The sequence below is a fragment of the Siniperca chuatsi genome, linkage group LG16 (genome assembly GCF_020085105.1).
Source record: "Siniperca chuatsi isolate FFG_IHB_CAS linkage group LG16, ASM2008510v1, whole genome shotgun sequence".
Lineage (NCBI taxonomy): Eukaryota > Metazoa > Chordata > Actinopteri > Centrarchiformes > Sinipercidae > Siniperca > Siniperca chuatsi.
This window is the reverse complement of record NC_058057.1, coordinates 25,385,000-25,402,252: the sequence shown is the minus strand read 5'-3', so window position 1 is coordinate 25,402,252 and position 17,253 is coordinate 25,385,000. Positions and strand designations below refer to the sequence as shown.

General features: G+C 40.1%; 1 protein-coding gene across 7 annotated transcripts in view; it reads left to right on the top strand.

Annotated features, from left to right (window-relative positions):
* Nucleotides 1–17,253, top strand: part of myt1la (myelin transcription factor 1-like, a) — a 73,153-nt gene that overhangs the window by 37,687 nt on the left and 18,213 nt on the right. For all 7 annotated transcript variants that reach the window (XM_044169047.1, XM_044169051.1, XM_044169049.1 and 4 more), the window contains exons 8-14: nt 719–1,137; nt 4,088–4,222; nt 7,746–7,836; nt 9,958–10,068; nt 10,938–11,158; nt 12,933–13,240; nt 14,719–14,943. In XM_044169047.1, coding sequence (XP_044024982.1) covers nt 719–1,137; nt 4,088–4,222; nt 7,746–7,836; nt 9,958–10,068; nt 10,938–11,158; nt 12,933–13,240; nt 14,719–14,943 — 1,510 coding nt within the window. The remainder of the gene's footprint in view (nt 1–718; nt 1,138–4,087; nt 4,223–7,745; nt 7,837–9,957; nt 10,069–10,937; nt 11,159–12,932; nt 13,241–14,718; nt 14,944–17,253) is intronic.

Genomic DNA, 17,253 nt, shown 5'->3' with positions numbered 1-17,253 from the left:
TCAAATTTATTTATAAAACTGTTTGTTTTTAGGTTGTATCCGAGCAAGGATACATTTTCCCCTTTAGTAAGTGATGACTAACAGAATTACAGAAGCTTATGTTTTGGTAAAAAATGACTCATATGAATGTATGTTATGTGTTACACTACGAGACTTGAGATGTAATTGACAGATTATTCACACTCAATGAACAGGGGCCTGCTTCATTTATGGTTGATAACAGTACTGTTGTTTTTGTTGCCTTTCTTGCCTCTGTTTGTGTTTGCGACACAAATTTGTTATGGTCAAATACTGTTGGCTAAAGCTGTGGAATTAAAGTTTTTTTTAGATTGTAATATTTCAAAATGTTATTCATCAGGTAGGTTTATTAGACTTGATTTCAGAACTATTTGCTGTTCAGATAGACTGGTTCAGAACGAGGCACAGTAGCGTTGGTTTACCTCTCTCTTCACATGGGGATATTACAATGTCACATTTGGGATTTACATGAGCCTTGTGTCTCCATAGTTATCAACAGTAGATTTGTGAAAAATCATGTAAAAGTTTTCAGCTTTTATTGAGAGGCCAAATATTTTTGTCTGGTTTCCTGGACAAACCATTCTTTCTCCAGGCTTTACAGATTTGGACCTTTTCTAACTGCTAGACAACCTCAACTTAGCAGCCAGAGTTTTCCAGTATTTTGCCAGTCACTGGTGGTCATTTCCTACTTACCGCTCAGGTACGACAGCTGCCACCAGAGTGCACAGGAGGAACACAGGTCTCTGGAACGCAGCTACTCCGACATGGTGAACCTGATGAAGCTGGAGGAGCAGCTGAGCCCAGCATCCAGAGGTTATCCAACCAGCTGCAGCCAGGAAGGCGATGAAGATACCACATCGGTGGCCTCTGACCGCTCGGACGAGACCTTCGACATGGCCAAGGGAAACCTGTCGCTGCTGGAGAAGGCCATCGCCCTGGAATCGGAGAGGGCGAAGGTTATGAGGGATCGGATGGCCTCAGAGCACACGTTTCCCCGTCGGGATCACCATCATCATCATCGTGGCCACGGCGAGCATAGCCCGAGGCTGAGCAGTGCCGCGGAGGAGCGCAAGTCCAGGATGCACCACGATGGGTTGAAGAGGCCGTACTACCCTAAAGGTAGGCAGCAAAAACCCACACACTGACCACAATGACCCTCACTGTGTCATTATTGATCTGTGTTCAGCAAAGTTATGAGACTATATACTGTATGTTGATTCTATATGTTGGACACTGCTGGGAAAATCAGTCAATGAATAAGCAAATATTTGCTGCAGTTTTGAGCTCTCACCTATAGCATAACGCATGCATTTAATCTCAAACAATGCTTTGTGTTCATGAGGATTCAGATATTTTACATCTGGAAAAGAGAAACTGTTGTCTGGGAGGTTTTTTCATGCCAGGGCTATTTTTACCACGACGGCTGGACTTCCAGAGGCAAATTTAGTTCAGTCAGTCAGTGTGTAGCTCTACACCATCAAACTGCATCAGTGTTCACAGCACCTGAACAAAATCATTTTAATAGAAACGTGTTGTGTTGTTAATTTAGCAGTAAAATTTATACCGTAATAAACGAGCTATGAAACTGCACACAATCTTCTCAGAAAGTCACACAGACTCAGATGGTTCGGACTCAGGTGGACTGTTTTTATCATCAGATGATAAAAACAATAAATACAGTTTGTTCTCGACAGCAAATATTCCTGAAAACCTGAGTGTTTGAACTATATTCACAAAATCGTCATCTGATCATGTTTCCTCTCTTCTGCCAATTTCACATCACCTCTTTGCATCACATTTGACCTGAATCAGCTTTTACTCCCAAAAATCCGATCCCAGGTCACAGGGTATCTGCACATTTTTAACTACAAATTTAATGACTTTTAAGTCCTTTTTAATACCTCTACAAGGAAAAAATAATGCCATTATCGCGGCAAAAGAAATCGACAAACTAGACTACAATATGCACCGTTATTGTGTTTTATTGAATTTGAATAACTGAAATATTCAGTGCACATTAGCCAACATAACTACCTTCTCATCAACGAAAATAAAACTGTTTGGCGGTAGTCTGATGAATGGTAGCTGAAGGCTTTGCCAGAGCAGCAGTGGTGGAAGAAGTTTTCAGATCCTTTAAGTGAAAGTACTAATACCACACTGTGAAAATACTCCACTACAAGTAAAAGTCCTGCATTCAAAACCTTACTGTAGTAAAAGTCCTCATTGTGCAGTAAAATGTTCCCTGTCAGTGTTTTCCTGTTATATCTGATGTTTCTGGATTAATATTGCAGCTGCATTAATGTGTGTGTTGCATTTTACTGCTGTAGTTGATTACGGTTGAGCTCATTTTAACTCCTTTATATACTGTTGGGTAGTTTAATCTACAGCAATGCATCATGGTCTATAAGATAATTTTATAGTCGCTGTCCTTTGAGAGCCACGTATCTCTAAAAAGTCAACTTTTCATGAGAAAAACAGCCTGTTTTCAGCTCTGTGACGATGCGTTTTCCAGCTGATCCGAGGGGGGGTTAAAGAGTTTATTCAGCTTCAGAAGGAGGAGAGTTTTCTCATGTGAGAATTCGTGCTAAACATTGTTCCAAGTTTGAATGTTTTGCGACAAAGTTCACGTCGCGCTACGAACCTCTGGAACTTCTTATTAAATTTGCGGAAATTGTCATTGTTGTGAGATATAAAATATCGGAAAATAAAACATAAAAACTGAAGAAAAAAATAGAAACGTTCATTCATTCTGCCTCAGATCAAATGTAATGCCTACAATTCCAGACATTTTAAGACATTTTTAGACCTTGAATATCAAAAACTAAATTTAAGACGTTTTAAGACTTTTTAAGGATCCGCAGGCACCCTGGGTCAGTAGGGAGGAAGTTAATCTTGTCTGCCTGACTTATTGTAACCCTCAACCCTCCCTGCAGCAGCCGGAGGCTATCAGGGAAAAAACACATAACTGTAACTTTAATGTCTGTCTTTTTCCTCCCTGATTCAAACATTTCTGGGTTGAATGAGTTTTCTGACCCCTGGGCTCTTAAAACCTGTTAAAGTCCCATTGTGTTATTTCAGAAATGCTGTACATGGCCGCCGATGAGATAATGGACACTCATTTTCTGCATTCAGGACCAACACAGTTTTTTTTTGCAGATGCATGGTTTTCCTCTGACAGCAGCTTATGTTGTTAAAATAGGCCGGTGTGGGAACATCAGACGGCCGGCTTGTCAGGCATGAGTAATGGCAATCTGCACGGCCCGTTAGGAGAGCAAATCCATCTGTGGGACGCTATCTGCGGCCTATTTCTCTAAATCCACTGAAATACAACCCCACCGCCGCTGGAAGGGAGTCGGAGCTGTGCAGTCATCAGCCACACAACAGACTCAGATGGGCTTCAGACTGGTTCATTAGCACAGAGGATGAATTTGTTAGCTCACAGGAAGTTTTTATTAGTCCACAGGAAAGCTTTCATTATGATCAAGAATCTGACCAAGGACAGTAAACTCAGGCCAATTCCAGGTGTCAGTTTCTGGCCCAACGCTGACCCAAGTGCTGCTAACTGGAGCTGATTCTCAGCCCAAATCGGCACCCCTACATATAGTGTTTATGTTAGCTGATTTCTTGCTGGAAGGGAGGTATTTTGTTTTGTTTTCCCTGAACCAATCAGTAGCGAGTCATGTATCTCTCCCACAAATGTAATTTTCAGTTGACATGGAAGCCAAAGTAGCTGCTAGGAGCAGTTTTTCACAATGATCAAATAAATATGGAGATTTAAGAGTTATCATTTCGACAAGGAACATCTTGTACAGCTGCGTCAGTCTCATCCATGCTTGTCGCCCTTTTTCTGTCGAAACGTTTCATGAATGTAGCTAGGTAGCTAGCTATGTAGGAACATGACATACCCATTCTTATAATATGGCACCCATATATGCACCAGAGCCCATTCACATTTGGTCCTTTGATGCCAGAAAACAGCCGACTGTGCCGACACTCGGCCCCTGGTTACCTGTTGACTCAACACCACCTCCCTCTCATTCACTCTGTCTCATATCGCTGTCCTTTCCAGACTCTTCCAGGGGGGAGAAGAAGGAGAGTAAGTGTCCGACGCCGGGCTGTGACGGGACTGGTCATGTGACGGGTCTGTATCCGCACCACCGCAGCCTGTCCGGGTGTCCTCACAAAGATCGAGTCCCACCTGAGAGTAGGTCCCACTGCCTGGATGTCATGCTGCACTGAAAACACACCCAGCTTTAAAAAATAATCAGTCTGACAAGTCATTTCAGCTCGCACAGTACTTCAGTCTGATGCTGAAGGTTGTGGTTTTAATTGTACAATCGTTTCTCAGAGGTAGAGCTGCTTTGGAGGCAAACACATCTTATTGGTTGAGTTAAACTTCAGCTGGGAGAGCTCAGACCCCCACATTTTCTGTCTAAGCTAATTGGCAAAGTTGTCTAAATACCTAAATTAAATTTCAAAGAAGAAACTCTGGCGTAATAAATACAATTAGCAATGTATAAATAATGTATGTTAGCTAACGTTAATATCAAGCTTTGGGCTAAAACTACATTGAACTTGAGGGGTTAGCTAGACTCAGTATCTAAGTTAGACAACATGCAATGGCTAGTTTTCTGTATGGTGGTAGTTGCTTTCTCTTTCATCTTTTGGCTTAATGGGTCTCATTGGGTCTAATGCCGCATTCACGTCATATCGTTCAGGTGTAATTACAAGTAGCTGAGAGGGAAAAGTCATTTTCCTAGTTATAATTTTGAGTTGGAGATATTTAGTATTTCTAGCTACGATATTCATATATAACCAGTGGTAAAACGTCTGCAAAAGCAAGACGTTAAAATAAAACGACATCAAAATAAAAAGACATCAAAATAAAATCCAATATTAACTCTAATTCATTTGATTCTGCTAATTAAAATGAGTTAAACACAGTTTGTTTGTATCTGGTTTCTCTTGATAACAAACTGCTACAATAAGTAAATAACACAATAAAGGTAGCTAATTTAAGATATTTATCTAGTGTGACTACAAGGCTAGCAAAGGGATCTTAGAATAGAAAAATGCTCCCAAGACGGAAAAACTTGAGGTTTTTCCATTCTTCCCAATCAGACATCCCAGTAAGCGATGTTACTCATCCAGCGAAATTGCGGTTCTTTAGCTCCAACCCCTGAGATTTAATTTAACCAGATTAGTCAGATTATTTTCGCCTCTGAGAAATGTATGTAGATCTAAAACCATAATCTTCTTTTATTTTGCCCACAAGTTATTATCTAACAGTATGTAGAAGTGACTGGCAACGTGTACACCAGTGTTGTCCTTTAATGTCCAAAGATAAAGTAAATTCCTGTACACGCAGTATTGTGGCTGCTCTAAATTTAAGTCAACAAGATTTCACCCACTTAATTTAACATAACTTACTTACTTTAACTTAAGTTTATTTACTTGTCAGACCAGGATAATGTCACCTGATTTCAGAAAACTCACTAAATTAAACTAAACTAAATTTTTCAGTGGACACATTTGGGATAATCTCACCTTGCAGATATTTTTTCTCTTGATTTAAGAAGAATAGGATTTAAAGAATTAATACTGACTTCAAATGACTTGTTAGATGGATTGTGTAGCAGTGAACGTTGGACAATGTTGGGCATGTTAGCTGTCCACCATCATGCATCCGTCCTGCATGACTCTACATTTGTGTTTTGTTATGTTGGAAGTGTTTTATAGATATGCTGGGTTTGACTTGGTAAATGCTGCACGTGGAGCTGAGGACTTATTGCTCATTTATAAATAAATAATTTGCAATATTTTAAATCAGAATTTAAGCGTGTGCCAAAATATATTCAGACTACCGGTGGTTTTGACATATTTTTGATCATTAGAGGAGCAAACTGCAAGGTAAACCCTGATCGCTGCAAAACATTATCAAGGGTTTGAGTTTCAAAGACTAGTGAACTTTGAAAACAGATTTTCTTTAGTATCTGAGGAGAACATAAAAAAAGTGTGAACATTTAGTTGTTTCTACAGCCTTCATAGTACAAAAACGCTCTTCAAAGTTGGTCGTCTTATGTTTACCGTGGCACAATAGAAAAGTTTTTTTTTGCTTTAGTCTTTGTGTCCTCCTTTTCTTTCTTTTCTTCCTCCTCATCACACCTGCTTGATGTCTGGTTTTGGTATCTGTGCTGCTGATGTAACGTGAACAGCATGAACAATCGGTTTGATCCACCTGCTGGCTGCAAAAACTCACAAAACGACCTGCACGAGAACATCTCCGAACATCCGAACCTGCTTTAATCACGCACACTAAACTCACAGATAATATGGTACATAATAATGTGGTACATTAGATTAGATAGAACTTAAGGTGGGGGCAATCAGGGCGTCACACCTGTAAAATGTAACAATATAAAGAAGAACAGAATTTAATACAAATTAAGAATACTACAGATAGCAGTTGTGTCGATATATATAACCGAAAATATCCAAATTATGTTTTCTTTTTGCAGTTACCACTCTGCAAGACACAAGACTCAATTTGTCTAATTTATTTCAAGTGACTCTCATAACTTCTATTTCTAAGAATAGATAACTTAGAAATTTAGTATTATTACCACAATCAAGTTTATGGTAATAAAGCACGCATTTTCCAAAAGTTATATGACGTTTCACAGTTTTCCAAGACACATCCAGTCCTAACTTTTCCAGTGTTTTCATTAAAGAGGGAGTGATTTTAAATAGAATATATGGATGAAAAATATTTTGATAAATTATGCATTATGGCATGTTTTTAGTGCATATATGACATAAAACACTTAATATTATGCAGTATGCAATACCAGAATATAATATGGAAAATAGAAATATACCTGTAATACACAGTATAAAGTTATACTGTTGGTGTAGAGACATGCAAGAAAAATGACTGCTCAACATGTCCGTATATGCACATTACACTGTAGATGGATACATAACACATAAACAGAATTGATTTGGATATACGGTAACTTTTGTTGTAACACAATATTTAGTTCTTCTGATGCAAAATCATAAACCACCGTACAGTCATCACCCCACACGTTGTTCCTTTACCATCTGCAGAGTCATTAGTTGATTTTAACAGTGCATGACAAACTTTTGCATCCATTATGTTCTTGTCTCATGAAATTTCATAAAATGTAATCACAATGCAAATGAGACTTGTGTTTCCCCAGCAGGAAAGGATTACATGGAGCAGACATGACTAGAAACAGAGAGTAGTTTGTGATGGCAAGACATTTACCTTGAACTTAAATCATTTTTTTGCAACTTGTGACAAAAACTTTTCTACTGGGAAAGACGTTTTCTTTGATTATGTTGAACCAAAACCTGAAGCGAACCTGAAACTGTTGAGGTGATAGGTTAAAATGAAAATGTACAGTTTTCCCTGAACCGTTGTTTTACGGGACAAACATGTGAAAATGTGTTTACTTCCTGCTATTGACACATAATCCTTTCACGCTGAAGTTTGTCATAACACTGAATCTTTGTTGCAGTGTTCATTTTCATTTTTTGAAATTTAGTGGCCCATTGTCATGTCAGTCGTGCAACTATAATCTATCGTGCCATTCGTGCAGCTGTAATCTGTGCATGCCTAACCGCTGTAGCTGAACACTTGGTAACTCTCCTGTCTGCTCCTAACCCTCGCTGTCTTTCTCACCTTTTCCTGTCTGTCAAAGTCCTTGCCATGTATGAAAATGTTTTAAAGTGCCCCACTCCTGGCTGCTCTGGACGGGGTCATGTCAATAGCAACAGGAACTCGCATCGCAGGTGAGTGAGCGTCCTTCAGACGGGTCGCTGAATAACACCGCCGTCAGGTGAATGTGGCAGATTTACAGTACAAATACTGTAAGTTTGTTATTTGTTAGAAGTTTAAGATCAAGCCGATCGCTGTCTTTTTGGTGCTGCCTATCCGTTTTCCTCGTGGTAGCCACATCTCCAGTGGCAGAACGTCACATTTGCTTCCCCAAATTTGCAATAAGTAGACCCAGGTTTATTTTGCGGACTGGCTTGGTGTGACTTGTCACATCAAAGAATTCCTTAACATTGCGAAAACTAAACTAAACATAATTCAGCAACTGCATTCCTCAGCAAGTCTGAAGTCCTTAAGGGCAAGTCAAAGTCAGTCACAAGTCTTCATGAGAAAATTGTTGTTAAAAAGTCAGTTGCAAGTCTTTCAGGCCCTGAATGCTGACCATTACATGACACAGCATTTAGACATTTTTCTTTCAAAGCTGTTAGTAGTGTTTTTTTATGCAACTGAGACCAAGATTTGACCAGGCCAAAACATGAGCATTGTCTTGAGTCACATCTTAAGATGTCAAGTCACATGTGAGTCAAGTCTTTGTTGATTTCAATGGATAGTAAAAGTTGACATTTCTGAATAGTGACTTTGTTCTTCCAGTTGCCGCTCACAAGAAGGCTCTTGTGATCGTCTCTCGTTTTACGTAGAACCCTCATATATGAGATGTTTGTTGCAGTTTTTTTCCCAAAAAGAGCTGTTGGCCAAAGATTTACAGAGGATTAGCTCGACCCTGATACGAAAAATTGTCACATTTTCTTTTGTAGAAAATGATCTCTGTTTCCACTGCCATCATGCAAAAATGCTGGCACATTCCCAGGTTTAGATGTATGTGGGAAAGGGGCTTAAATCTGAATTTTGCCATGTCTGAGCTGAAGGTGTGTCTGCGTCACATCAGCAGTTCAGCTGTTTAACAGGCAGAGCAAAGCATTGCATGCAGGCAGCAAGTACACACACACACACACACACACATGCATATTTTTGAATTATGTAATGTGATTAGGATTCACACTCATTTTCTCACACATACGTAGAGCCTCAGATCACATACATACACACTGTTTTATGCACACACTGGAACACACATTCGCATACCCACACACACACATGCACACACACATACATGCTCACAGTAAGACACTTATAAATTAGCTCACAGGCAGCAGCACACATGCGCTAGCAGACAGAGAAGCCACACACACACACACATATACACACACACTCGCTCAGACGTGGCTGCAGGGTGTGTTATGTAGCACAGCTCCGCTGGGAGAGGAAACAAAGCGCTAGCTAGCTAGCTTAGCTACTGTTAGCTACCAGCTCACGCAGCTTTCATGTCTTGCAGTCGCCATGGAAACGCCTTCATAGCAGCAGCAGCAGCCGCCGTGCTGATCTGTCACACACTTCTCACACACTCCTGTTATCCTTTAAAATGTGTGTGTACTGTATGTGTGTTGGCAATAACAATATTTCATTCCTTCTGTGTACCAAGTGATTAGGAATTGCCCGGATTGACACACAGAGGGAGAGGCAGGAAGTTTTAGTTTTGAATACAAACGGTGTTTCAGCCAATCGGCTTCTCCTTTACCTCCGGAATCACACCAGAAATACCATGTCAGCGACTCATAAACTCTACGTAAACAACTGTCCGTCCAATCAACACCAGCTTTATTTAGATGCTGACTGAATGCCAGCAGCTGGCGGGAGCCGTGGAGCTGAAAGGACAAACTGTCTTGAAACTATCAGTCTGTCTGGTGGACAAAATGAGTTTCAGTAGCTAAACCAACAGCTCTAACAGCTGCAAACCAGTCAGTCAGTCAGTAAACCGGTCAAACCTTGACTTTGTAAACCAGTCAGTTAGTCAGTACATCCGTCACAAACCATCAGTCACTAAACCAGTGATGCAGTCATCATAAAGTAGGCCATTTAAAATCCATAATTCATTCTGGGCTGCTGTTACTGACAGCTGAACCACTCTTCATTCAGAGCCAGATGCTGTGTGTGTGTGTGTGTGTGTGTGTTTGTGTGTGTGTGTGCACAGTACAGTATGTAACCAGGCCGTGTGCTGTCTCCCCTCCCTCCTCCTCCAGTCTGTCCGGCTGTCCCATCGCTGCCGCAGAGAAGATGGCGAAGGTCCACGAGAAGAGCCACTCGACTGACAGCGGCAGTAAGACCAATCAGACGTCAGACCGTGTCCTCAGGTACCTCCCACATTGAATTACATAGTCAGACCAACATTAAAATAATGTGTTTAGTGATAATGATATGTTTTGTCATGCTGTGCAACCTCTAATTGTCATATATTAATGAGGGATGCTGAATGGGAAACAGCTGTAGATTACATTTACACATTTTTCCTAAATCAGGGATGCTGGGATGCTGAATGGTGCAGTGAAATCCCCACACTTGCAGCTACAGAACATATGAATCCTTAATGAGCTGGGGAAGCTCAATAGTGCAGTAAAACTGTAGAAGCAGTCCAGTCTTGCCTCTCAAAAAGTTCTTTAAGACAAGAAGGCTCTGGCAAATCAGTGCAATGAACCACCAGCACATACATCCGGTCTTTTTTGGGTTTTTAGGGAAGCCAGTATGCATGGGTAACAGCTGTAAATTATATTTATGTTATTTAAATCAGGGATGCTGAATGGTGCAGTAAAATCTCCACACTTGTGTTGTTGGGAAACTGCAGATCATACAAACTTTAATTAACTAGGGAATCATAATGCTGCAGTTACTGCAGCTGCATTTTGAAATGTCTTCAGACTTCATTGTTTTGTCTCTTATATCAAGGATGCCAAATGGTGTAGTGAAATGAGCAGTATACACATCCCCCTGTGTGTGTTTAGTCATGCAGGTAAACCTCTAATTGTTAATAAGGGATTCTGAAAGGCGCTGTCAAAATTCCAGCATACACTATGAACACAGTGTTTACTTTGTCTTGTTCAATGTCATCTTGGCTTTGAGAAATGTCGATTATATTTACACTTATTACTTAAATCAGAGATGCTGAATGGTGCAATGAAATCCCTGCATACAAACCCAGCCTCTTCTGCCTCCGGTTGCCTTTCAGGCCGATGTGTTTCGTCAAGCAGCTGGAGATTCCTCAGTATGGCTACAAAAACAACGTTCCCACCAGCACACCACGGTCTAACCTGGCCAAGGAGCTGGAAAAATACTCTAAGACCAGCTACGACTACACCGGCTACGACGGCCAGCATGGTGGATACGGAAAGAGAGGTCCGACAACCAAGTCCCACCACGGGCGAGACACCTCCCCAAAGGGATACGATGGTAAGAAAAATAAACGCACATCAACAAGCTGATCTGAATTCTAAATCATCAGTCTCACAGTAAGATTATGTGACTATCATTTATCTTTTATTTATGTCATTTATTTGTCTCATTTGTTTAAAGGAGGTGTGGCGTTCTCGTTTACACACATTGAAAAGAAATATGTCACAGTGGGTGGCAGCAATACACAGATGCTGCATCTACAGTACAATACTGGAATTTTAAACAAGTTGGAAGAAGAATAACAAGAAATAACAAGAAGAAGCAGATGCCACAATGTCATTATTTATCTGAAAAATCTGTTACATTCAGTCTTAATCCCATTTTCTGTTTATTGATATGCCAAATTCTCCACCTCTGGTAATTATGAAAAAAAAAATATTTATTTGAATTCATGATGTTTCCATTCCAAATTTTTCTTACTGTCTTTTACTGCCAGTCCTTTGTCTTTTTCAAGGGAATAAAACCTGCAAAATGATCCCACTATTCAGGATTTCTATTCATTTTCCTATTCTAGGGAGAACATTTTGTACTTGATGATAAAAGCTTGACAACACACATACACACACACACACACAAACACACACACACACACTCACACATGCTCAGTACTCAGTGTGTTCCCTTTGTTATAGCACTGAAAGCGCCGGTGTTTTCTGCCTCTCCACATGGCTAGAGTGAAAGCAGAGCAGAGTTATGGAAATGCCAAGCTAAGAGTCTGCCTCCTCTGAGCAGTGGATGGAGGGATGGAAGGAGGGAGGGAGGGAGGAGGTGCAGATGGATGGATTGTGGAATAGGAGAGAGATAATGGAGGCGAGCCCTGTTTCTTTGGCTGGGAGCCATTAGTGAGACGCAGGCAAGAGGGAGGATTTTAGACGAGGTGTCTGCGCTCCTCTCCGTCACGACTCTCTCCCTCCTTTCTAACATTCTTCCCTCCATCAGCACCACTCCAGCCTGCTGAGCACTGATTCACCATCACACTAGCATAAAATCGCTATGTCTTTCTCCCTTTTTCTTTGTCCCTACTGCTGCCTCTCTTTTCCCCTCTGTCTGTCTTATTTTTCTGTGTCTCCTTGTCTGATGATATTCCATATTTTTCTTGTTGTTGTCAACAGATCCCATGAAAAGACCAAACATGTGTTAGTCCATCTCCCAATACTTACTGACTTCCCTACCCTGCCTGTGGCTCTTAGTTCCAAGTCCATTAGTTCCTACTGAAGACATACATCTTCAAATATGTAGTTTCAATATATAGTCCAGAATTTACTAAAACAACTGGTGATTGTAGTTTTTAGCAAATATTACTTAAACAGAAGGAAGTAGTGCATTTGTTGGGGAACTATTTTCAGCGGCGGATTAATCCACATTTTGTGCTTTACTGAGTATTTGCAGTATGTGCAAGACGGTGTATGTGGGATAGAGTCAAAATATACTACAGTGTGTGTGTGTTCATAGTGATGAAGGAACATGTCAACCAGTGCAACAGTGTGGCTCACTGATGTGTTTCTAATAGTTTTTGGACGACAATGGAGCTCTATGGCTCAGAGGAAGAAGGCTATATCAGGCTTTGATACACACACAATACTTGTTAGTAAATCCATTCATTGTTGGTTTTGGTCTTAATACAGAATAGCACCAGCTATTCAGTTTACATCTCTTTTGCATATTTTAAATGCAACAAATCTTCTGTTTGTAACAATTCATCTGCTGCACAGTTTGGCCGAATGCCAGCATCAATCTAACAAATCAACCATACGTGTGTGCATCCCCACAGCTAAGCGCTACTGTAAGACGTCGAGCCCGGCCAGCAGCACGACCAGCAGTTACGCTCCCAGCAGCAGCAGCAGCCTGAGCTGTGGAGGAGGAGGAGGAGGAGGTGGTGGAGGTGGTGGAGGAGGTGGAGGAGGAGGAGGAGGAGGAGGAGGAAGCAGTGCCAGCAGCACCTGCAGTAAGAGCAGCTTCGACTACACCCACGATATGGAGGCGGCCCACATGGCGGCCACGGCCATCCTGAACCTGTCGACAAGGTGCAGGGAGCTCCCGCACGCTCTGGGAGGGAAACCCCAGGACCTGCTGACACAGGTAGTCTGAGGCGGTGTGCACAAACACAGCACGTCTGCCTTCCTAAATCACATTCACACCACACACAGTGGCAGGAGTGGAAAAAATAAACATTACAATAATTATCAGAATGTTATTTTGATATATATAGGATATGCTTTATATAAGATATCAAATAAAGTATTGAAAATTACATGGGAAAAAGTTTCACTCATGTTCATCACAGTGAGTTTTTATAGGATAATTCTGGTTTATTACAACTTAAAGTCTTAATTTTGATGTTTTGAGCTGCTTTTCTATCAGCAATAATAACATTATACCCACCGAGATTATCGTTGAGATCTCGGAACATGGTGAAATCACTAAACAGAAGTCAGACGGGTCAAGAAACACGAGTAGTCAGAGGACAGTTTGTAAAAAAACATCCAGTTTAGCCAAACTTATTTGGAAGAGAAAACAAAGGCGAATGGTACATTTTTTACCCAAACTGTCTGTTTTAAACATCTATGAAAGTTTACAGATTCACTTCTTAGTTCAACTTTACTGTACTTAACATAGTTTTTCCTTTGCAATGAGGGATTATTACCAACATTTCAGGTGCGCTCACTTGCTGTTTTACCTCTAAATAAAGTACTTTAGATAATATGGTTACTGTTTTTTTCCCCATGTTTCCAGATCTCAGCAGTCAACTTGGTGAGTACAATGTTATTATTACTGATAGAAATGATGGACAAAACTACAAAAATAACACCCAAGTTGTAATAAAATGAACATTATCCTTTAAGGGTGCTTTCTAGCTGGCAGTTAATCTGAATCTGGGAGCTGTTCAACCAAAACTTGCAATATGAACACCTTTTCATAACCCAGATAGATAAAGATCAAATCAAACAGCGTGACCGATACTGAAACTTTCAGGCAGATGCTGATATTGATATTTGAGAGTTTAAAAACTCTGGTGATAATGTTTCAACCAATGTTTGTTTTATAACATTAACACATAACATGAACAAACATTTTTCATAAGGATCCCCTAAGGGGGCGCTCCACCGATTTTACACATGAAGATCAGGGAGAGCAGAGACGAGTAAACTGACCGCAGGAGACCTGTAGTCTAAGAAGTCTAAGAAAATAACCCTGATGATGTAATGAGGGTATTCTTGGATGGCTTGAGATATCAGATTTTTAACAGTAAACCTGTGTTACGAAGTTGGGACATGGAGTGTGAAAGACGTGGGCATTTACAGGGAGGGTCTAATGATTATGGGAAATGTGGGGCCCAGTGTTTTTGGAGCTTGACTCATACTAGGGACTAAACGTCAGGATATCTCAGTCTCTGCTGCTTTGATTTTGACCATTTTATATTTAATCTGTGACTTGTGAGTCCCCCAACCATATGAAAGTGCAATGCTAAATCGCTGAAGAATTGACACCAACCACTTTTATTTGTTTACCGCTACACCAGTGATCATCAGATCTTTCCCTGCCTCTGTCTCCATCAGAGTCCAGTTGGTGACCTGGACGACAGCGGTGCGGTGGATGTGGCCGGTCAGCCCGGCGGTCCGGAGGGCAGCGGGACGGTGTTAACCCCCCTGCAGCCGATGTCGCCCCAGCGGCAGGCTCTGCTCAGCAGCCGCTGCTACCAGCTGAGCGAAGCCGACTGCTGGGACCTGCCTGTCGACTACACCAAGATCAAACGGCTGGGAGACGAGCAGGACCACAAAGAGGTAACGGGAAGGTCTACTCCACCTTGCAGAGTTTACATTAAACAGACACAACAGACCTAAAAGAGTTTAGAATATTTACACAGTTTACAGTGAACAGAAACACCACAGACGTTAGGGGGAAGTAGGGTTGTCAAAAAAATGTATATTTTATAGTTTATATAAAGTTTGTAACTTAATTCACACCTTTGAGTTGTAAAGTTAACATACTTTAATTTGCAGTTTGGAGTTTCACAGTTTGCAGAAGTTAGATTAAGTAGTAACACTTTATTTTACGGGTCATTTATTTCCTAATAATTTCCTAATTGTTTCTTGAAAGTTTCCTGGAAAGAACCATGTATTTTGTTGCTTATTATATAGACTGTTAATTTTATTTGTTTAGTTAGTTGTGTTAAAAGCAGTTGCTGATTGCCAGAGGAATTTCCTCGAAAGAACTGATCCATTTAAACCCAATTAATATTCATTCAATATCCGTTAATTATTGGAAATTTTGTTCATCGTATGTGTTAAAATGTTTCACATTTTTGTATGTTCAGCTGACCTGCTGTGCACTGACTGAAAGACAAGGTTATGCTAAAAATGAATTGGTATTAATTCATTTGAAATGTACCAACTGTACAATGTATGTTTTCAGTGGTGGAAGGTAACTAAGTACATTTACGCAAGTACTGTACTTCAGTACAAATTTGTGGTACTTGTACTTTACATGAGTCTTTTCTTTTATGCCACTTTCTACTTCTACTCCACTACATCTCAGAGGGAAATATTGTACTTTTTACTGCACTACATTTATCTGACAGCTTTAGTTACTTTACAAATTAAGATTGCTACACACAAAACATCCGAAGAGTTTATAAAACATGTTTTGTTATAAATTAAAACACAACACTTTATATCAGTACAGCTGAAACGATTAGTCGATTAATCGATTAGTCGATTGACAGAAAATTAACTGATTATCGTTTGTCATTTTTCATGTAAAAATATTTCATGGTTCCAGCTTCTTAAATGTGAAGATTTGCTGCTTTTCCTTTTAATAATTTTAATAATTTGAATGTTGAGGTTTGGACTGTTGGTCATCGTGAAGGCGTCACTTTGGGCTCTGGGTCATTGTGACGGCATTTCTCACTATTTTCAGAATTTTTACAAACCAAGCAATCAATTGATTAATGGAGAAAATAATCAGCAGATCAATCCAGAATGAAAATAATCATAAGTTGCAGTCGGATACAAAATTGATATCATCATCATCATACAGTTTACATTTCAAAGTTTACAGGCATCATATTGAAAAGAGGTCCTGCAGACTTGTCAGTGAGTTTATATCCAAAGTACCTCAGCATTTTGAAGATGAATGGACTTATTTACACTGACACACATTAATGGATTCTTGGGGTAATTTATAGACCATAGGTTCAGTTCAAACTGTTCAAAAGCTCAGTGATGTGGAGGCAGAGAGAATAGAATCACTTAACTCTAAACCTTAAAGCCACCTTAAACTTTTCATTTGAAAATTAATGTAACATATGTGTTGAATAAGTGACATGAAAACATCATAAAAAATGAAACATTATTAGACCGAATTGCAACTCTAAATGTTGCTCGTGCTCCACACTCTGCCCTTACAGTTATGATTAAAGGCTTTAACCACCTAATTTAATATTGAGGCAGTCGGTCCCCTAATCATGCCAAGTAAGGATAATTTGAAGCATGAAATTGAGAGATTTAAGGAACCCAGAGTTTATATTAAAGGGTGCGTACATAGATTAACAGATGATTATGGTTTATAAGATGTTTAAAGGGATGCTTGTCCCCTGATGCATAGCAGAAAAGCACCATAGAGAAGTTTTGGACTTTTTTCGCGAGGGCGTACTACTGGTTGCTAGTACGCATAATTTTTGCATCACTTTACATACATTAGAGGGAATTTTGTGAGTTTGGAAAGGTCCATTATGTGTGTATGTACACCTTCACTAACTAGGCATGAAAACTGCATAGAACAACGGTGCTTGCCAAAGTTGTACATCACCGCTCAGTTTTTGCTGCTATTCCTCACCCTGGAGCCACTAAACAGAAATAGTTCAGCACCGCAAACAGCCAAATAATAAGGAAAAGCCAGAGACAAATTTAGGAGCTGTAAAAGAGGAGCTTACTTTATTCTCAAGGAAATAAAAGATGTTGATTGAGTTTTAAAAACTTTGATATAAAAGAAGAAAATGTGTCACAGCCAGTGCAGAGAGGGAGTTTAAATGTCCAAAAGTGACAATCAGGCAGCATTAAGCTAATCCTAATCAGATCAGGACCTGTATTTAT